A 21,109-nucleotide genomic window follows, 5' to 3' on the forward strand; every position below is an offset into this window, starting at 1 on the left:
AGCCTAATTGATTTCTTTTTTGTTGTATTGTTTTTATGAGCTGTTTTCATAATAAAAGCAATACACTTAAAGCCAGAGAAGTTCCTTCACTTTTGAGTTGTGGGTGGGGAGCTGGGGACTGAATATAGGTTTCATAAATGGATTTTACAAGCAAACCTAGGGTGAGAGGCCCTTCTAGGTCAGTTGGGTGTGGAGAGGGGTTGGGAGAAAAGGGGCCATCTGTATCTTTTGTATGATTCCAGTGGAGTTGAGGACCAGGGAGCTGGAGTGGTCTGGAGAACTGGTCTTATTAAAGACAGATTAAATAGCCCCCAGCTGGGTACCACCTATGTGCCAGATTGAGCTGTTGAAGTATGAATATAGTTTCCCCTGAGACCTCATGAGTCTGTTGTAACAGGTACCAGTATCTTTTTACACATGGTAACCCAAACCATGGAATTTTCTTTAGCATGAAGTATGAAGACACCCGTGTTAGCACTGATATAGAGTACTGGAGTTCTGAAGTCTCTGCTTCAGCAATTGCTTCAGGGAGGCAGGTATTAACATTCTTATTTTGTGGATGAGGAAAATGAGCCTCTGATACGTGAGTGATATATTTCAGGGCACAGAGTTAGTAGAGGGAAGAGACTGGACTGAAACTGGCTCTCAGTTTAGTGTTGTTTCCACAATACTTTCTGGATTGAGGGAATTATGTTCTCATTTGGGGGGTGAGGATTCAAGGACACCATTAGGGTGTTCTGATAGTTCTACAGAGTTTATTTGGATGCTTTTTAGGTTTGTCCAGTTAATTGCAGGGCCCTTGGTCTGGGAGATTTGAACACTTTAAGGATGCTATCATAGAAGGTCTTATAGTCCCTGTATCAGTCAATATTGCCATAATAATTCTGTGTAACAACCCAAAACTCAGCGGCTTGAAGCACTGAGTTTGTGATATGTGATTTTGGTTTACATATCTGTAAGTTGTGTTTGGTGCTGGCTCATCTAGGCTGCATTTGGCTGGGCTTGGTTTCAAACTCAGGTAGGCCGCCAGCTCCACATGTCTAGGTCTCCTTGGACCAGTGGGCCAGCAGGGCCATGTTCTTCTCATCATGATGTGGAAGTAGAAGAGAACCAACCCCACCACACAAGCATATTCAAGCATCTTCTTGCATAATGCTGCTAACATCCCAATGGCCAAAACAAGTTACATGGCTGGCCTCGAAGTCAAGAGATGGGGAGGTTTGCTCCCATTCTAGTGGAAGGAACTGCAAAGACATACAACAAAGGCTGTGGATATGAGAGGGGTAAAGATTTGAGGCCAATAATTCAGTCAACCACTGTCTTTTTAGAAAGTTTCCTTGACTTGCATGTCATCCGTCATCTCATGCTATCCCCAGATGTACATATTGCTCTGAGGTCATTGCACACAAAGTATTGATTGTGCACCAGATCATTAGATAATCAGGTCCTGAGTTCAGAGCCTCTCTGCTGTCTGTCCAGCCCTGTGAAAGGCACTTGGGCAACAGGGGTGCTTTCTTCTTCTTGCATCTGGTGAAGGGCACACTCTCCAGACCACTCTCCAAATTCCTGGCCAGAGAAACACCAACTTAGAGGTCCTCTGAAATTTAATGTCTGCCTTTAAACATAAACCTTAAAACCCTGCAATTATATCTCAGAATAACATCCAAGCTCCTTGTTGTGGGTAACAGTCCTTATATGATCTGGCCCTTCTCTCTGTTTCTTTTTAGCCCCTTCCCCTTCTCCTTCCCCTTCTCTTCCCCTTCCCTTTCCCCTTCCCCTTCCCTTTCCTTCCCTTTTCCACAGATTTTCACTCTGGCACCAGGCTGGAGAGCAGTGGTACTGCAGCATCTACTTCCTGGGTGCAAGTGATCCTCCTAAGTAGCTGGGACCATAGGTGTACGCCACCATGCCCGGCTAATTTTTTGATTTTTTTTTTGTAGAGACATGGTCTACTTATGTTGCCCAGGCTGGTCTCAAACTTCTGAGTTTAAACAGTTCTGCCTCAGCCTCCCAAAGTGTTAAGATTACAGGTGTGAGCCGCCATGCCTGGTTGGCCTTATTTTCTACTTCTCTACCCCTGGCCCATTCAGTTTCAGCCATGCTGGCCTTTTTTCTGTTCTTGGGACATTCCCAGTTTGTTCCTCATTTGTATGTACCCTTCTCTACAGTGGAAAGCTTCCTCCCATCTTGCCTTTTCTAGTCATTCAAGTTTCAGCTCAAAAGAACCGTTTCGAACTCTCCTTTCTAAAGTAGGGCCCCTATCCAAGTTGCTTTCTATCCCATAACTCTATTTTATTTTCTTCATGGCATTCATTGCCATCTCAGATTATTGTATTCATTTGTTTGTTTCTTGTCCTACACCCACCTAACCTGCAGGAATGCGTGCTCCATGAGCACATCGCCAGTGCCTAGCAATGTGTGTGCTGTATATAAGCACTCAGTAATACCTGTTGAAAAAATTATGAATAAATGCAGAGTGAATGGAAGGAAGACATCTTTGGGTAAACTGGTTTCACAACTGGCTACATTTGGAAGAGAAAACCTTAAATCTCCAGTTCAGAGGACAAAGGGAAGCCTGATAGAAACTGAGAAGGCAGTTACATACACTTTATCTGCCTTAGTAATAACAGGTTTCAGCTCCAAAGAGGCCTTCCTGATCAACTGTCTGTTGACAGAAGCCTAGCAGGTCCTGTTTTCTAACAGGAAAAGAGTAAGAAAAGTGTAGATTTCCTTCTTCAAGGCTGTAGGACTAGGGTTAAGGTGGGAGGACAGGCAAGGTTGTGATAGCTTATGATGTCCCAGTGAACATTCACGCAGTGGGTGCAAGCTCTCCAAATCTTGCCTCAGTGACTGCATTACTGTCAGATGAGAGGTGACAGCTGTTGCTGATTAAAACATTTCCAACAGCACAGTCGGAATTGCACTATTGAGATGATAAGTGTAGTTAGACACAGCCTTTATGAATGGCTTAAACACAGTCCCTCAGAGTGCTCACTAGTCCTATTAATACTTATAGTTGGAAATCACTTTGCAATCATGAATGAATCATTCCTCGGAGCACCCCCTGGGTGAGAGGCATCCAGGAATCATCTTAGATGGAAATATATATCCATTATTCTAGGGATTCTCCTTCCTGTCCAGTCCCTCTGCCACCCTTCTTCAGCAGGGACAGGGTTCCTTTCCATTTTCTTCCTCTTCAGCGTAGGCGGTCATGCCTGATTAATTAGGGAACACTTTGTGGAGGTGTTTACTGGTGGTGGTGGTGTCATATTTTGCTACTGCAGCTGTCTCTGAGGCAGGTGGATCAGGACCTCAATCTGGTAACCACAGTCATCACTTCTGTAAAGCCTGGAAACCCAGTTTCTTTATAACTCACCAGACAGCAAAACCTATCCTGAGTTGAACTCATTTCATGGCAAGACTTGATCTAAATTGATATCAGCCTATTTATAATCTTTATTTATGCCAATTAGAGAAGTATGTTTTTTGCTTCAGAAATATTGTATTTGATTATAGGTGATGAATTAGATTTTGCTAAAAATGTTACCTAGAATATAGTCTATAGGCCTTATTACCTTTCTAATATATGGCACCTTCTGAATTCTGAACTATATTTAACCCCAGGGGTTTTGGATAAGAGATTATCAATCTGTAATGGGGAGTGGGGTTGGGGGAAGGAACAAAGAAACTACAGTATTAGCGGGGTAAGAGAGCAAAGATTTGCTTTTCTTTTCCCTCCATAGACAAAGACTCCAAGCACTCATCACCGGCTTCCTTGTATTCCCTGCCACTCCATGACCCTATAACCTCTGCTTCGTAATGCTACTAGCAGTCTACCTTTTAAGCCCAAACAACTCTTTGTTCCTTTCCAGTGGTGGGCTTTGGGATGGACCCTGACCTTCAGATGGATATCGTCACTGAGCTTGACCTTGTGAACACCACCCTTGGAGTTGCTCAGGTGTCTGGAATGCACAATGCCAGCAAAGCATTTTTATTTCAAGGTAAAGGCACCTCCTTTCTTGCATGGTGGCAGAGGCTGGGGAGGAGGGTCTGTCTGGGGAAGTGCTCATCTGGTATGTGTTTTTCTGGAGATTGCCTTTGCTGTTTCTTTTATGTTGCTATTCTGAGTGTTTAGATATGCAGGGGGTATTATTCTGAGGGTAGGAGGGAGGTATTAGAGGTCATGGTGGTGAAATATTTGGTTTGTCAATGAAATATTTAGTTGATGATTTTGGTGAGGATCTAAAGTGTAATGAATTTATAAAATACTTGAAAGCCATTGACCAGTCATATTATTGTGACAGGATATTTCTCTAGCTGTTATCTATATCTTTGCCTGTACTTATACCTATACCTTTATTTACATCTTTCATCTAGGGGATAGGCCATAAGGATGGAGGAAAACTTATGGCTGCATTCTCCTTGAGGTAGAGCTTACTCAGTTCTGCCCATTATAAGCTTGACTACAATTCATTAAATCATTCAGCAAGCATTTATGGAGAGAATATGGTGTGGTTCTTAGAAGCATGGTGTTTCTCGCAATTTTGGAGGCTGTGATGTCCAAGAACAAGGCATCAGCAAATTTGGTACCTAGTGGGGGCTGGCTGTATCTGCTTCCAAGATGATGCCTTGTTACTGTGTCCTGTGGAATGCTGTGTCCTCATATGGTAGAAGGGATGGAAAGGCAGAAGAACAACTAGCTGGTTTCCTTTCTAAAGACACTAATCCATTAATGAGGGCAAAGACCTTATGATTTAATCACTGCCTAAAGGCCCTACTTCTTAATACTAATGCACTGGGGATTAAATATGAATTTTGGAGGTACACAAATATTTAAATCATAGCAAAGTGATATGTCAACAAATACTTAAATGGATAGAAAGCCTGGTATAGGAAGGGGTGGGGTGTCTCAGAGCATTCTGAGCAGAGGAAATAGTATGTATAAAGGTAAGACAAAAACCAACAAAAAGACTTTCACATGGCTGAAGGGTGGTGAATGTCTGGAGGGGTAGATAGGGGCTAGGTTACATGGGACACTGTTGGAAGAGCTTATATTCTGCAATGTGTGGGTTTGGATGTACTGATGATTTATGGCTGGTGTCCATTTCAATAGATGGGATGCTTATCAAATTATTTTTGTAATCTGTTTTAAGTTACATGTTTTAAGTACAAGGTCAGTCAATGACTTTGTACTTTACTCTCAGAGAAGTGGGGTCTTTTGTAAAGGTTTAAACAGGGAAATGAACTGATCAGATACCGTAGTATGGCAGCCTGGATATATCTCTATGAAAATATCTGGCAGGGTACTTTTTTTTTTTATTGCATTTTAGGTTTTGGGGTACATGTGAAGAACATGCAGGATTGTTGCATAGGTACACACATGGCAGTGTGATTTGCTGCCTTCCTCCCCTTCACCTATATCTGGCATTTCTCCCCATGTTCTCTCTCCCCACCTCCCCACCCCCCATCCCTCCCCCATTTCCCCCCCAACAGACCCCAGTGTGTAGTGCTCCCCTCCCTGTGTCCATGTGTTCTCATTGTTCAACACCCGCCTATGAGTGAGAACATGCAGTGTTTGATTTTCTGGCAGGGTACTTTTAACGCAGGCTTTTATGATGATAACAAAAAGATTATTTTAGCATGACTCAACCAACATTATGGAATGAGATTTACATATTTACTGTGCAGATAACTTAAGACTTGTTAATGATATATAGCAAATCTATAGACATTATGTAATGATATATAACAAGACTATGGACGTACCAATTTTCACTTACTCCTTACTAATGAATTGGTGAAGTATATAAGCTGGGTATGGTTAAAAAACTAGACTGAATCACTTTCTTTTTGCATTGTGCAAGATCTGCTCAGCCACTGTTGAGAGTCCATGCCTTTCTTGATCTGAGCAAGGCTGCTCACACTTTGTCAACAAAGTTGCTATGAAAACCTCGCTGGTCTGTAAGCTTCAAGAGGGCAGGAGTCCTGCTGAACTAGATACTCCTAGATCCTCAGGGCCAACTATTGTGCATGAAACATAGTAGGTGATTAATAAACATTTCAAATGTAATTAAAATTTCTTCTTTACTATGTACCTTATAAAAAGCTTACTGCTTGCTTTAGTTACTACTATTCATTCATTCCACAAGTGTAGGTCCCCTGGGCAGGAACTCTACTCTCTAATCTGTGTATTCTCTGTTTTGGCAACTGTCTCTGGGATGTCTGCCAAGCTACAATAACTGAGAGATTTCCAGCTTCTTTGGTGGGAAGAGTAACTTCTTTATGGAACTTTGACTGAAAAGGCCTTTCTCTTATATCTGCTGTGATTATATTGGGCTCACCTAGAAAAATCAGGATAATCCCCCCCATCTCAAGACTAGTAACTTAATCACATCTGCAAATCCCTTCTGTCATTTAAAGTAACATATTCATAGATTCTGTCAATTAGCACCTGGACATTTTTGGGGAGCCATTATTTTGTCTACCACGAAGTCTGCCCTCTAGATCCCAAAGACTTGTGTCTGCCCCATGTGCAAAATACATTCACCCCATCCCAGTATCTCAAAAAGTCTTAATCCATGATGGCATCAACTCAAAGATTGAAATCTCCCCTAATCTTAGCTGAAAAATTCTACATCTCATTATCTAAGTAATCTAAATAAGATATGGGTGAGACAGTGGGTATAATCCATTTTTGGGGAAAAAAATTCTCTCTATTGTGGTCCTGTGAAACTAGAAAACAGCTTATCTGCTTCCAAAATACAATGGTGGGACAGGCATAGGATACCGGTTATCCATATTTCTGTTCCAAAGGGAGGAAATGGAAAGAAGAAAGGAGTCATTGGTCCCAGACAATTGTGAAATTCAGCAGTGCAAACTCCACTGGGAGACCTGACTCTCAGCTTTCTCTCCAACTCAAGGAGATTGCCTGAGTTCTGCCTTCCTGTGCTACAGCCTGGAAACTCTTTGAGAGCAGTAAGCTATGGTAATTATAGGGCTCATCTCTTTTGTATCCCATCTCTGAAGGATCACTGCCCTTCATTGACTGATGGCTAGTGTCTTGAAAACTGTAGTTTCATCAAATATTCACTATAAATCTAAATTAAAATGAATTAAAATTATATAAAATTGAAAATTCATTTCCTCAGCCACACTAGCCATATTTCATGTGTTCAATTGCATAATATGTCTAGGGGTTACCATATTGGACAGTACAGATCTGGAGATGCTCAGAAATTTTACTGTTTCACTACAGCTCTGTTACTATAGGCAGGCTTCCAAAACCCTGTCTTTTAAGGTTAATGTGTGATAGCAACTATCAAGCTATTTAAGCTATCTCAAAGTACTTCCATTTACTTATTATAAAGTGGGGGTAATAATAATGGTTGTAGTGAGGATGAAATAATACATATAAAGTGCTCGAACAGTACTTAGTGGTGAGCGCTCATTAAACTTGAGTTTGTACATTTTAAAGTAATGGGGTATAGCTTTGGCCTTTTTTCCCTCATGTATATCATCTACCTTGTGTGTTTTTGATGTCATATTTTAACCCAGAGGTAGATTAGGTAGTGGAAAAAGCAGAAGATTGGGGAGGGGCAGAAGATTAAAATTAGCATTTTTTGTTTTAATTTATTTCATTCTCACTACAATGATATAAAATAGGTACTATTATTGCCTCCTTTTATCAATGAGTAAATGGAAGTATATTGAGGTAGTATTTAAGGGTGCCAGTAGATACATCTCTAAATGTCTTTAAGCCTCAGTTTCCCTGTCTGGAAATTGGATGAATAAAGAGACTGAAAAGAACTCAATGACCACATATGGGAAAGCACTTTCAAAAGTGCAAAGAGTTAAAAAAAAATTCATTGTTTTCCTTCATTTATTTTTTTTCTCCTAATATTTCACCATCTAATGTCCAGCTGTGAATTGTGTGTTCAGAGAATGAAAACCTTCATTTCAATGCTAGCCTATTAATAATATTGATAAATTTAAATAGAAAATTCACTTAACTGGGAACATTTCTGCAGTACCAACTCCAAAGCCTGTAGGATTTATTTTGGGGTAGCCAGCTTTTGAGTTATCTTTGTTACTGCTGTCCTTGTAGAGCGCAAAGAATTGAAAAAGTAAGATTTTTATTTTTTTTTTTTTGCTTGAAATAAATTTTTTAGGGCGTTAAAAGAAAAACTTTAGACAAATTAAATTTAACAGAATTTAATTGAGCAAAGAATGATTCGTGAATCAGGCATCCCCCAGGACCAGAATAGGTTCAGAGAGACTGTCACTGCCGCATGGTTGGAGAGGATTTATGGACAGAAAAAGGAAAGTGATGTACAAAAAATGGAAGTGTGATACAGAAACAGCTGAAATTCATATAGCTTGGTATTTGCCTTGTTTGAACATTTGGCCATTGTGGCTGAAACTCGGTGATCAATATAAGATGACCATCCTGGCTAAGATGGTGAAACTCCATCTCTACTAAAAATACTAAAATTTAGCTGGGCGCCGTGGCAGGTGCCTGTAGTCCCAGCTACTCAGGAGACTGTGGCAGGAGAATTGGTTGAACCCATGAGGTGGAAGTTGCAGTGAGCTAAGACCGCATCACTGCACTTCAGCCTGGGCAACAGAGTGAGACTCTGTTGATAACTCTATACATTTCACTATATATAGAGAAACTTTCAGGTGGAATTTACATCGAGGGAGCTTTAGGCTAAACTTAATTTAACAATTCTCCCCTTTTAGTCCCCTCTCAAAATTGAAAAGGTGACCAAAACTTTAGGCATTGAAGTGACTCTGTCATTGTCTTAAGTATATTTAGTTGGTCTCAAATATCACTGGGAAATAGTAGAACATGTGAGTATAGAGGCTTCAGTTTTTGTTTGTTTGTTTTTGTAGAGGATAAAGTAGAGGAGTCCTATTTATGTTGGAATCTCCTGTTTTCAGGAGAGAAAAAAAAACACCTGGTATGTTTTGGTATATATCTTTTTTTTGAAGTTTTGGTTTTTATTATGTTATGTTTAGTTTGAGTGACTTCATTTTTGTTTGATCTGATCTGGTCTTTTGGGGACTAGTATATGAGTTTCGTCTAAAAGAAGGCCTCTCCCATAATTTTGTTTACACTTTTAGTAAGATTTTTTCTTATTATTTAAGTTTTATGAGTACATTATATGTATATATACACATATGGTATTGAAATATTTTGATACCAGCATATAGTGTGTAATAATGGTCAAGTATTAATTTAGGTGAGTGTGACCAAAACTTAGGGCTTTAGTGCTATTTTTAGTTATTATTTTGAGTTTTTGGTCTCAGTATGTTATTTATAGGTTATGGTGTCTTTATGACTATCCATTTTTGTTTTTTGAGATATTGTAGTTTGAGTAGAAGAGAGACTATTTTGACATTTTATGAATGGCTATGTGTAAACATTTAACATTTTTGAGAGAATGTAGTGTGCCAGGGAGACTATTATGAATATTAGGAAGATGATGTTAAGAATATGGACTATGTTTTTTAGTTAGGGTCTTTATGAACTAAACTAATTTTTGTTTTGTTTTGTTTTTTGAGACAGAGTCTTACTCTGTCAACCAGGATGGAGTGCAGTGGCACGATCTCTGCTCATTGCAACCTCTGCCTCCCAGGTTCAAGCAATTCTCCCACCTCAGCCTCCTGAGTAGCTGGGGTTAAAGGTACCCACCACCACACCCAGCTAATTTGTTATATTTTTAGTAGAGATGGGGTTTCATCATGTTGGCCAGGCTGCTTTCAAATTCCTGACCTCAACTGATCTGCCCTCCTTGGCCTCCCAAAGTGCTGGGATTTCAGGCATGAGCCACTGTGCCTGGCCTAGTCTAACTAAAATAGGTCAAAGAATGAGTTAGATAGTCTATTTGTCTTAACTAAGTAGTCTGTATTATTAATCCCTTATAATTGAATCCCTATAATGCTCAATGTATGTTTTAATGTGTAACAAGAAGTGTCACTAACTGTATAGATTTTTTTCTGTTTAATTAGTAGGCAATTGAAAGTACATTATTTTGTTTAGTATACTTTTAGTAAGAGAATTTATAGAAGTCTGTTGTTTAACCATAGTTTTTGTAGTAGAATTTGTTATAGAGGCTACTATGAGAGACAGCTTTTTTATTTTTTAAATTAAAAATTTTTGTTTATCTTTGCTTTTAAAAATAATTTCAACTTTTATTTTAGATTCAGAGGGTACATGTACAGATTTGTTACTTGAGTATACTGTGTGATGATGATGTTTGGTGTATAATTGATCTAGTGAGCATAGTACCTAATGGTTTTTCAACCCTTACCCATCTATCTCTTCCCCCTCTAGTAGTCCCCACTGTCTGTAGCTGCCATCTTTATGTTTATGTTTACCCAGAGTTTAGCTCCCACTTATAAGTGAGAACATGTAGTATTTTATTTTCTGTTTCTGCATTAATTTGCTTAGGATAATGGTCTCCAGCTGTATCCATGTTGCTGCAAAGAACATGATTTCATTCTTTTTTTATGGCTGTGTGATAGTACATGGGGTATGTGTGTGTATAATATGTATATTATATATATCACATTTTCTTTATCCAATCCACCATTGTTGGGCACCTAGATAGATTCCATGTCTTTGCTATTGTGAATAGTGCTGCAACAAACATATGAGTGCATGTGTTTTTTGTTAGAATGATTTATTTGCTTTTGGATATATATACACACATATATATTACACACTCAGTGATGGGATTGCTGAGTCAAATGGTAGTTCTGTTTTCAGTTCTTTGAGAAATCTCCAAACTGCTTTTCACAGTGGCTGCACTAATTTATACTCCCATCAACAGTGTAAAAGTGTTTCCTTTTCTACAACAGATGCAGCCTCATGAACATCTGTTCTATTTTGACTCTTTTGAACATCTGTTGTATTTCGACTCTTTAATAATAGCCATTCTGACAGGTGCGAGATAGTATCTCTTTGTGGTTTGGATTTGTATCTCGCTAATGCTTAGTGATATGGAGCATTTTTTCATATGGTTATTGGCCACTTGTATGTCCTCTTTCTTCTTTTGAAAAGTGTGTGTTCATGTCCTTTGTTCGCTTTTATAAGGTTATTTGGTTTTTGCTTGTTCAGTTATTTAAGTTCCTTATAGATTCTGGATCTTAGACCTTTATTGGATGCATAGTTTGCAAATATTTTCTCTCATTGTGTATGTTACCTGTTTACTCTGTTGATAGTATTTTTTGCTATGCTGAAGCTCTTTAGTTTGATTAGGTCCCACTTGTTAATTATTATTTTTGTTGTGATTGCTTTTGAGGCATTAGACATAAATTCTTTGTCAAGGCTGATATCCAAAATGGCATTTTCTAGGTTTTCCTCTAGGATTTTTATAGTTTGAGGTTTTACATTTAAATCTTTAACCCATCTTGAGTTAATTTTTGTATATGGTGAAAGGCAGGAGTCTATTTTCATTCTTCTGTATATGAGTGGTCGGTTATCCCAGCACCATTTATTGAATGGGGAGTCCTTTCCCCATCACTTATCTTTGTCTGCTTAATAAAGATCAGATGGTTGTAGGTGTGTGGTTTTATTTCTGGATTCTTTATTCTGTTCTATTGGTCTATGTGCTTACTTTTGTACTAGTACCATGCTGTTTACTGTAGGTTGCTGTACCCTTATAGTATAGTTTGAAGTGGGGTAATGTAATGTTTCTGGCTTTGTTCTTCTCCTTAAGATTGCTTTGGTTATGTCAGCTCTTTTTTGGATTCATATACATTTTAGTGTAGGTTTTTTTTTTTTTTAATTCTGTGAAAAATGACATTGGTAGTTTTATAGGAATTGTGTTGAATCCAAAGATTGCTTTGGATTGTATGGTCATTTTTAATGATAGTGATTCTTCTAATCCATGAGCATGGACTGTTTTCTCATTTGTTTGTGTTATCTATAACTTCTTTTAGCAGTGTTTTATAGTACTCTTCGTAGAGAGATTTGACCTTTGTTGTTAGATATATTTCTAGGTATTTTATTTTATTTTTTTTGTGTATGTTATAAATGGGACTGTGTTCTTGATTTGGCTCTCAGCTTGAACGTTGTTGTTATATAAAAATGTTACTGATTTTTGTACATTGAATATCTATCCTGAAAGTTTACTGAAGTCGTTAATCAGTTCCAGGAACCTTTTGGCATTGCCTTTAGGGTTTTCTAGCTACAAAATCATATCATCTGTGTAAAGGGATAGTTTGAATTTTTCTTCTCCTATTTGGATGCCTTTAATTTATTTATCTTGCCTGATTGTTCTGGCTAGCACTTCCAGTACCATGTTGAATAGGAGAGGTGAAAGTAGACATCTTTATCTGTTCCAGTTCTCAAGGGGAATGCTCCCAGCTTTTGCCTGTCCAGTATGATGGTGGCTGTGGGTTTGCATAGATGGCTTTTATTATTTTGAGGTATGTTCCTTTGATGCCTAGTTTATTGAGGGTTTTTTATCATAAAAGGATGTTGGATTTTATCAAAAGCTTTTTCTGGGCCTATTTAGATGATCATATGGTTTCTGTTTTAGTTCTCTTTATGTAGTGAATCACATTTATTGATTTGTATATGTTGATTATACCCCAGGAATAAGGCCTACTTGATCATGATGAATTAACTTTTTGATGTGCTACTGGATTCTGTTTGCTAGTATTTGGTTGAAGAATTTTGTATCTATGTTCGTTAGGGATATTGGTCTATAGTTTTAGTTTTTCATTGTGCCTTTGTTCTTGATAACAGGGTGATGTTGACTTCATAGAATGAATTAGGAAGGGGTCCTTTCTGCTTTGTTTTTTGGAATAGTTTCAGTGGAATTGGTGCCAGCTTTTTTTGGTACATCTGGTAGAATTTGGCTGTGAATCCATCTGACTTTTTTTTTTGGTAGATAGGTTTTTTTTTTTTTTAATTACTTATTCAATCTTGGAACTTGATATTGGTTTGTTCAGAGGTTCAATTCCTCCTTGGTTCAATTGTGAGTGTTTCCAGGAATTTATCCATTTTTAGACAGATTTTCTGGTTTGTGTACATAGAGATGTTTATAGTAGTCTGTGAGGATCTTTTGCATTTCTGTGGGATTGGTTGAAATGCCACCTTTGTTGTTTCTGATTGTGCTTATTTGGATATTATCTCTTTTTTCTTTGTTTATCTAGCTAGTACATTATTGATCTTGTTTATCCTTTCAAATACCCAACTTTTGTTTTGATGGATTCTTTGGGTGGGCATTGAGTCTCTATTTCTTTCAGTTCTTCTCTTATTTTAGGTATTTATTTTCTTCTGCTAGCTTTGGGATTAGTTTTTTCTTGTTTACTAGTTCTCCTTGGTGTGATGTTAGATCATTGATGTGAGATCATTCTGATTTTTAGAAGTAGGCCTTTAGAGCTATAAGCCTTCCTCTTAACACTGCTTTTGCTGCAGAGGGGTATATTTAAAATTATCTCCATATTTATTTTAAATTATGGCAAAAGATTGTTATAAATTATGTCTATTTAGAAGACGGAAAGCCTTTAGTAATGTTTTTCATTTTTTAACCTATTATAGGTAATAAGGAGTGGACTGATGTTTTGTTTGTGCCCGACTATGAAGTAATAAAAATACTATTCAATTTTTTTGGGTCCACATTTCAGCATTTATTCTTATAATCTAACACTGCAACTGTAACTTTAGAAAAATTACATTTAACAAGGTTTAAGTAAGCAAAGAATAATTTGTGAAGTGAACAGCCACCCACCACCCCCACTCCAAACAACCAGAATAAGTCTAGTACTATCACGTGGTTGGAGAGGATTTACGGACAGAAAAAATAAAGTGATATACATAAAACCAAAGTGAGGTATGGAAATAGCTGAATTGTTTACAGCTTGGCATTTGCTTTATTTAAACACTGTTTAAACAGTTAGCTGCCTTTGGTTGGCTAAAATTCAGTGATTGGTATAGGAGCACGTTACAGTCTGTTTACACATCCAGATAGGTTTCAGTTCACTATGTATAGAAAAACCCCTAGCCCAAACTTACAGGGAGGCAACTTTAGACCAAATTTGGCAACAAATTAGAGATGATGTGGGGAAAAGAATGAGTGGCTATGAGTCAGCCTGGCACAGATCTTTAAGCTGAAAACCATCTTAAATACCAGCATTAGATTTTCAAAAATCATTTTGGAATACCTCTGCTTTGCTTTGAGTGGTACTTGGAGGAAGATCTGAGAGTTTGAAACTATACTTCTCCTTGACTGACAGTGTCTTAGTGTTAAGTAGTTGGGAGGATGTGTCATTGATGGTTCATTTGTAAAAGTGAATTAGAATATGCATGAGTGCAAATTCTTTAATATGTTGCTTTTTTTTCCTGCCAAGGAAGTCCTGTCTTTCAGGAGTTCTGCTTCAAAAGAGTTTCTAAAGGAATAATAGATAGTATCGTTCAAGTAGCTTGTTTTATGTGACAAGATAGAACAAAGGCTAATGTAGCTGCTTCCAAGGGAAGATTGAGGAATTCAGTGCCTATTTGCATCCTAGGCTTTGAGCTACCTGTTTTGGAAGACCTTGATAAACATGGTAAAGATTTCAGCCTCAACTAAGTTACAGTTGAAAATGGCAAATATGACCTCTGGTACCCTAATTCAGAATGAAAGAGAACTGGCTTATAGTCAAGTGTGGATAAAGTCCTAAGAACATTCAAGAAAGAAACTTCTTACTGGATAACCTGGGAAAGGGTCCTTGGGGGAGGTGGTACCTGAACAGACCTTAGAAGATATACAGGAATTAAATATGTGATTTCTTTTTCATGGGAGCAATGCCCATGTGCAATCATTTTCACAAAACAGTGCTTGAGGCTTCAGCTATATAGCTCTTAATGCTCAGAAAATCTGAGTAAGATGGAATTACCCAAAGGGTTTGTTTAATGCCAATCTTCCAAATTTCGTGCCACCCACTGTTGCCCAAGTCTGAATTGTTTTTTCTGTTGGTTGGATGAGCCTAGTCATTAATTACCTCTGGGAGCATTTACTAGTCAACCTCACTTTGAGTGGAGTGATTTAGTATAACTTTGCATTTAATCAATTCGCAGAGTGATTCAATTCACATACCAGTATCTCCCAAATATAGGTATTTTTCCTCTTGCCAAATGAAAAGCTCAAGCTAGCTGTGAGAGTGGAGTGAGTTTTGAAATCCCTCTCCGGGGCAAATTAACACCTGCACTGGCTTATTCTGGAAAATCATTAAATGGCTTTGTGACTATCATAGAGCAAATAAACTCAGTGTTTATTCTCCCGATCTGTATACTTCTACCAGCTGCACTAAAATCTATTCTCTCATTCATGCTCCTTCTGCCATCAAATAGTATATTAAGGAAAGCAGAGATGGAGAGATACAATAGTGAATGCAAAATCATAAGAATTCCTTTAGAAACTGTTAAGATATATGGGCCAGTTTCATATGAACAAATTAACCTGGGGCAAATTGCTTTATCTCTTGAAATTTGTTGCCTTCAGATATTGAATAATAACGATAATGTCCAAGGTAGAAGTTTTTTAAGGATTAATTTAGATAAATTCATTGTGTGAGAAAAAGACGTTTATTTTATATTAAAATTTCATTCAATAGTTTTTGGAGAACAGGTGGTTTTGGTTACATGGATAAATTATTTAGTGGTGATTTCTGAGATTTTGATGCACCTGTGACCTGGGCAGTGTATATTGTACCCAATGTGTAGTCTTTCATCCCTCACCCCATTTCTACCCTTCGCTGCAAGTCCCCAAAGTCCATTACATTATTATTTTCCTTTGCATTCTCATAGCGCAGCTCCCACTTATAAGTTATAGAATATAACAGAGAAATTTGTTCTTTTTGTTTAGTCTTGCTTTGGATACACCGAGTCTTTCTTGGCTTCACATGAGTTTTAGGATTTTTTTTCTAGTTCTGTGAAGAATTATGATGGTATTTTGAGGAGATTACATTGAATCTGTAGATAGCTTTTGGCATTATGGTCATTTTCACAATATTGATTCTACCCATGAGTGTGGGATGTGTTTCCACTTGTTTGTATCATCAATGATTTCTTTCAATAGTATTTTGTAGTTTTCCTCATATAGATCTTTCATGTCCTTGGTTAGGTATATTCCTAAATATTTTATTATTTTATGCAGCTGTTGTAAAAGGGATTGAGTTCTTGATTTGATTCTTGGCTTGGTCATTGTTGGTATATGTCAGTACTACTGATTTATGTACATTCATTTTGTTTCCTGAAACTTTACTGAATTCACTTATTAGATGTAGCAGTTTTCTAGATGAGTATTTAGGATTCTCCAGATATACGATCATATCATTAATGAACAGCAACAGTTCGTCTCTTTCTTTACTGATTTGGATGCCCCTTATTTCTTTCTCTTGTCTTATTGCTCTGGCTAGGACTTCCAGTACTATGTTGCATAGAAGTGGTGAAAGTGAACATCCTTGTCTTATTCCAGATCTCAGGGGAAATGCATTCAACTTTTGTCTCATTCAGTATAATGTGGGCTGTGGGTTTGTCATAGATGGCTTTTATTACCTTGAGGTATTCCCTTCTATGCCAGTTTTGCTGAAGGTTTTTATCATAAAGTGATGCTGGATTTTGCCACGTGCCTTTTCCTCATGTATTCAGATAATCATATGATATTTGTTTTTAATTGTCCATGTGATATATCACATTTATTGACTTGCGTATGTTATTCCATCCCTAGTATGAAACCTGCTTGAACATGGTGTATTACCTTTTTGATATGCTGTTGGATTCAGTTAGCTAGTATTTTGTTGAGGATTTTTGCATCTGTGTTCAGGGATATTGGTCTGTAGTTTTCTTTTTTGTTATGTCCTTTCCTGGTTTTGGTATTAGAGTGATACTGGCTTCATAGAATGATTTAGGGAGAATTCCCTCTTTCAGAATAGTTTTGAAAGATTAATGTCAATTCTTCTTTGAATATTTGAAATAATTTAGCTGTGAATACATCTGGTCCTTGAGTGTTTTTTGTTGGCAATTTTTAAATTATTGTTTCAATCTTACTACTTGTTATTGGCCTCTTCAGAGCTTCTATTTCTTCCTGATTTAATCTAGGAGGGTTAGATTTTATCCATCTCTAGATTTTCTAGTTTGTGTGAGTAAAGGTGTTCATATATCTGTGATATCAGTTGTAATATCTCCTGTTTCATTTCTAATTGAGCTTATTTGTATCTTCTCCCTTTTCTTGCTTAATCTTACTAATGGTTTATCAGTTTTGTTTGTCTTTTCAAAGAATCAGCTTTTTTTCATTTATTTTTTGTGTTTTTTGTTTCAATTTCTTTTAGATCTACTCTGATCTTTATTTTCTTTATTATTATTATCATACATTAAGTTCGGGGGTACATGTGTAGAACATGCAGGTTTATTACCTAGATATGCAAGTGCCATGGTGGTTTGCTGCATCCATCACCCCATCATCTATGTTAGGTATTTCTCCTAATGTTATCCTTCTGCTATCTTCCTACCCACTGCTATCCCTCCCCTAGCCCTCCCCAACCTCGACAGGCCCCAGTGTGCGATGTTTCCCTCCCTGTGTCCATGTGTTCTCATTGTTCAGCACCCACTTATGAGTGAGAACATGTGGTGTTTGGTTTTCTATTCTGTGTCAGTGTGCCAAAAATGATGGTTTCCAGCTTTATTCATGTCCCTGCAAAGAACATGAATTCGTCCTTTTTATGGCTGCATAGTATTCCATGGTGTACATGTGCCACATTGTCTTTATCCAGTCTATCATTGATGTGCATTTGGGTTGGTTCCATGTCTTTGCTGTTCTGAACAGTGCTGCAGTAAACATACGTGTGCGTATGTCTTTATAACAGAATGATTTATAGTTCTTTGGGTATATACCCTTCAGTGGGATTGCTGGATCAAATGGTATTTCTAGTTCTAGATCCTTGAGGAATTGCCACACTGTCTTCCGCAATGATTGAACTAATTTATACTCTCACCAACAGTGTAAAAGCATTCCTATTTCTCCACATCCTCTCCAGCATCTGTTGTCTCCTGATTTTTTAATGATTGCCATTCTAAGTGGCATGAGATGTTATCTCAAGGTAGTTTTGATTTGCATTTCTCTAATGACCGGTGATGATGAGCTTTTAAAAATATGTTTGTTGACTGCATAAATGTCTTCTTTTGAGAAGTGTCTGTTCATATCCTTTGCCCACTTTTTGATGTTTTTATTTTTTTTCTTGTAAATTGTTTAAGTTCCTTGTAGATTCTGGAAATCAGCACTTTGTCAGATGGGTAGATTACACATTTTTTTTCCATTCTGTTGGTTGCTGGTTCACTCTAATTATAGTGTTTTTTGCTTTGCAGAAGGTCTTTATTTTAATTAGATCCCATTTGCCAATTTGGCTTTTGTTGCCATTGCTTTTGGTGTTTTAGTTATGAAGTCCTTGTGCATGCCTGTGTCCTGAATTGTATTGCCTAGGTTTTCTTCTAGGGTTTTTTGGTGTTAGGACTTAAGTTTAAATCTTTAATCCATCTTGAGTTAATTTTGTATAAACTATAGGGAAAGGGTCCAGTTTCAGCTTTCTGCAAATGGCTAGCCAGTTTTCCCAACACCATGTATTAAATAGGGAATCCTTTCCCCATTGCTTGTTTTTGTCAGGTTTGTTAAAGATCAGATGGTTGTAGATGTGTGGTGTTACTTCTGAGGCCTCTGTTCTGTTCCATTGGTTTATATCTCTGTTTTGGTACCAGTACCATGCTGTTTTGATTACTGTAGCCTTGTAGTATAGTTTGAAGTTAGGTAGCATAATGCTTCCAGCTTTTTTTTTTTCCTTAGGATTTTCTTTGCTATGCAGGCTCATTTTGATTCTATATGAAATTTAAGGTGTTTTTCTCTAATTCTGTGAAGAAAGTCGATGGTAACTTGATGGGGATAGAACTGAATCTTTAAATTACTTTGGGCACTATGGCCATTTTCATGATATTGATTCTTCCTAACTATCAGCATGGAATATTTTTTCCATCTGTTTGTGTCCTCTCATTTCCTTGAGCAGTGGTTTATAGTTCTCCTTGAAGAGGTCCTTCACATCCCTTGTTAGTTGTATTCCTAGATATTTTATTCTCTTTGTAGCAATTGTGAATGGGAGTTCACTCGTGATTTGGCTTTGTGTTTGGCTCTGTGTTTGTCTGTTATTGGTGTATAGGAATGTTTGTGATTTTTGCACATTGATTTTGTATCCTGAGACTTTGCTGAAGTTGCTTATCAGCTTAAGGAGATTTTGGGCTGAGATGATGGGGTCTTCTAAATATATAATCATGTCATCTGCAAATAGAGACAATTTGACTTCCTGTTTTCCTAATCGAATACCCTTTATTTCTTTTTCTTGCCTGATTGCCCTGGCCAGAACTTACAATACTATGTTGCATAGGAGGGATGAGAGTAGGGATCCTTGTCTGGTGCCATTTTTCAAAGAGAATGCTTCCAACTTTTGCCCATTCAGTATGATACTGGCTGTGGGTTTGTCATAAATAGCTGTTATTATTTTGAGATACATTACATCTATAGCTAGTTTATTGAGAGTTTTTAGCATAATAGGCTGTTGAATTTTGTTGAAGGCCTACTCAGCATCTATTGAGATAATCGTGGTTTTTGTCTTTGGCTCTGTTTATGTGATGAATTATGTCTATAGATTTGTGTATGTTGAACCAGCCTTGCATCCCAGGGATGAAGCCGACTTGATCATGATGGATAAGCTTCTTGATGTGCTGTTGCATTCGGTTTGCCAGTATTTTATTGAGGATTTTCATATTAATGTTCGTCATGGATATTGGCCTGAAATTTTCTTTTTTAGTTGTGTGTCTGCCAGATTTTGGTATCAGGATGATGTTGGTCTCATAAAATGAGTTAGGGAGGATTCCTTCTTTTTCTATTGTTTGGAATAATTTCAGGAGGAATGGTACCAGCTGCTCTTTGTTCCTCTGGTAGAATTCAGCTGTAAAACCGTCTGGTCCTGTACTTGTTTTGGTTGGTAGGCTATTAATTGCTGCTTCAATTTCAGACCTTATTACTGGTCTATTCAAGGATTTGACTTTTTATGTTTAGTCTTGGGAAAGTGTATGTGTCCAGGAATTTCTCCATTTCTTCTAGATTTCCTGGTTTATTTACATAGATGTGTTTATGGTATTCTTTGATGGTAGTTTGTATTTCTGTGGAATTGGCGGTGATATCCCCTTTATCATTTTTTATGGCATCTATTTGATTCTTCTCTCTTTTCTTCTTTGTTAGCCTGGCTAACGATCTATTTTGTTGATCTTTTCAAAAAACCAGCTCCTAGATTCATTGATTTTTTGAAGGTTTTTTTTTGTGTGTCTCTGTCTCCTTTATGAACTGGATTTTTTTAAAGGATGATTTTAAATACCTAAAATTTACAATTTAATCTTTCTGTCAGCCTTCCCATACATGAACTATTTTTGTATTCTTTATCCAGATAAGGAAATTGAGATGCAGAAGGTTCTAGTAACTCATTTGTCATCACAGATTAGCTGTTACGGCAGACATAGGATTTGAATTTAGGAAACTATGCCTGAGGAGAATGTGGCTTAGACTTACTCCTCCTTATGACTGTTTCCCCTACTTCATGAAAGTGAAAAGGAATAAATAAGTGCGAACTGATAGAGAGACAGCTTCTCTTAAGAGACACTAAAGGACATCTGCCAGTATGTCTTTTGACAGATATTTTAAATTAAGCAGGACAGATGGCTGTCTTGTCAGTTGGTAAATTCCATTTAATGGAATTTTGATAATTCTTTTGCTCGGAGGAGGCTGCTGAATACCTAGAGATGAATATCTGGTAGTCTTTTTGGCTGCTTAAAGAGAATGTGCAGGAACATCTGAATTAACCATGACACCACAATTTGATAGGTGGCTATTTCAGTGTAGTCTTTGTGGACATTTGACGTGGGCTTTCTTGAGAAAGCATTGTGGGAGAATTAGATCTGTATTGAATACACTGTCTTTCATGAATGCTCTGATTCTAATTGGGATTTATCTTTACATATTGGGGCTAAATTCTTTTCTGTGGGAACACATCTCTAAAATTAATTAAGTCAGTGGAA

The 21,109-nt window shown here is 37.4% G+C and overlaps 1 protein-coding gene across 2 annotated transcripts in view; it reads left to right on the forward strand.

The window, feature by feature from the left end:
- The window catches only part of NELL1 (neural EGFL like 1), an 888,103-nt gene that overhangs the window by 4,526 nt on the left and 862,468 nt on the right, over positions 1-21,109 (forward strand). For both annotated transcript variants that reach the window (XM_017525920.2, XM_017525921.2), the window contains exon 2: positions 3,873-4,001. In XM_017525920.2, the coding sequence (XP_017381409.1) occupies positions 3,873-4,001 (129 nt within the window). The remainder of the gene's footprint in view (positions 1-3,872; positions 4,002-21,109) is intronic.

This window comes from Cebus imitator, unplaced genomic scaffold (genome assembly GCF_001604975.1).
Source record: "Cebus imitator isolate Cc_AM_T3 unplaced genomic scaffold, Cebus_imitator-1.0 Scaffold39, whole genome shotgun sequence".
Taxonomy (NCBI): domain Eukaryota; kingdom Metazoa; phylum Chordata; class Mammalia; order Primates; family Cebidae; genus Cebus; species Cebus imitator.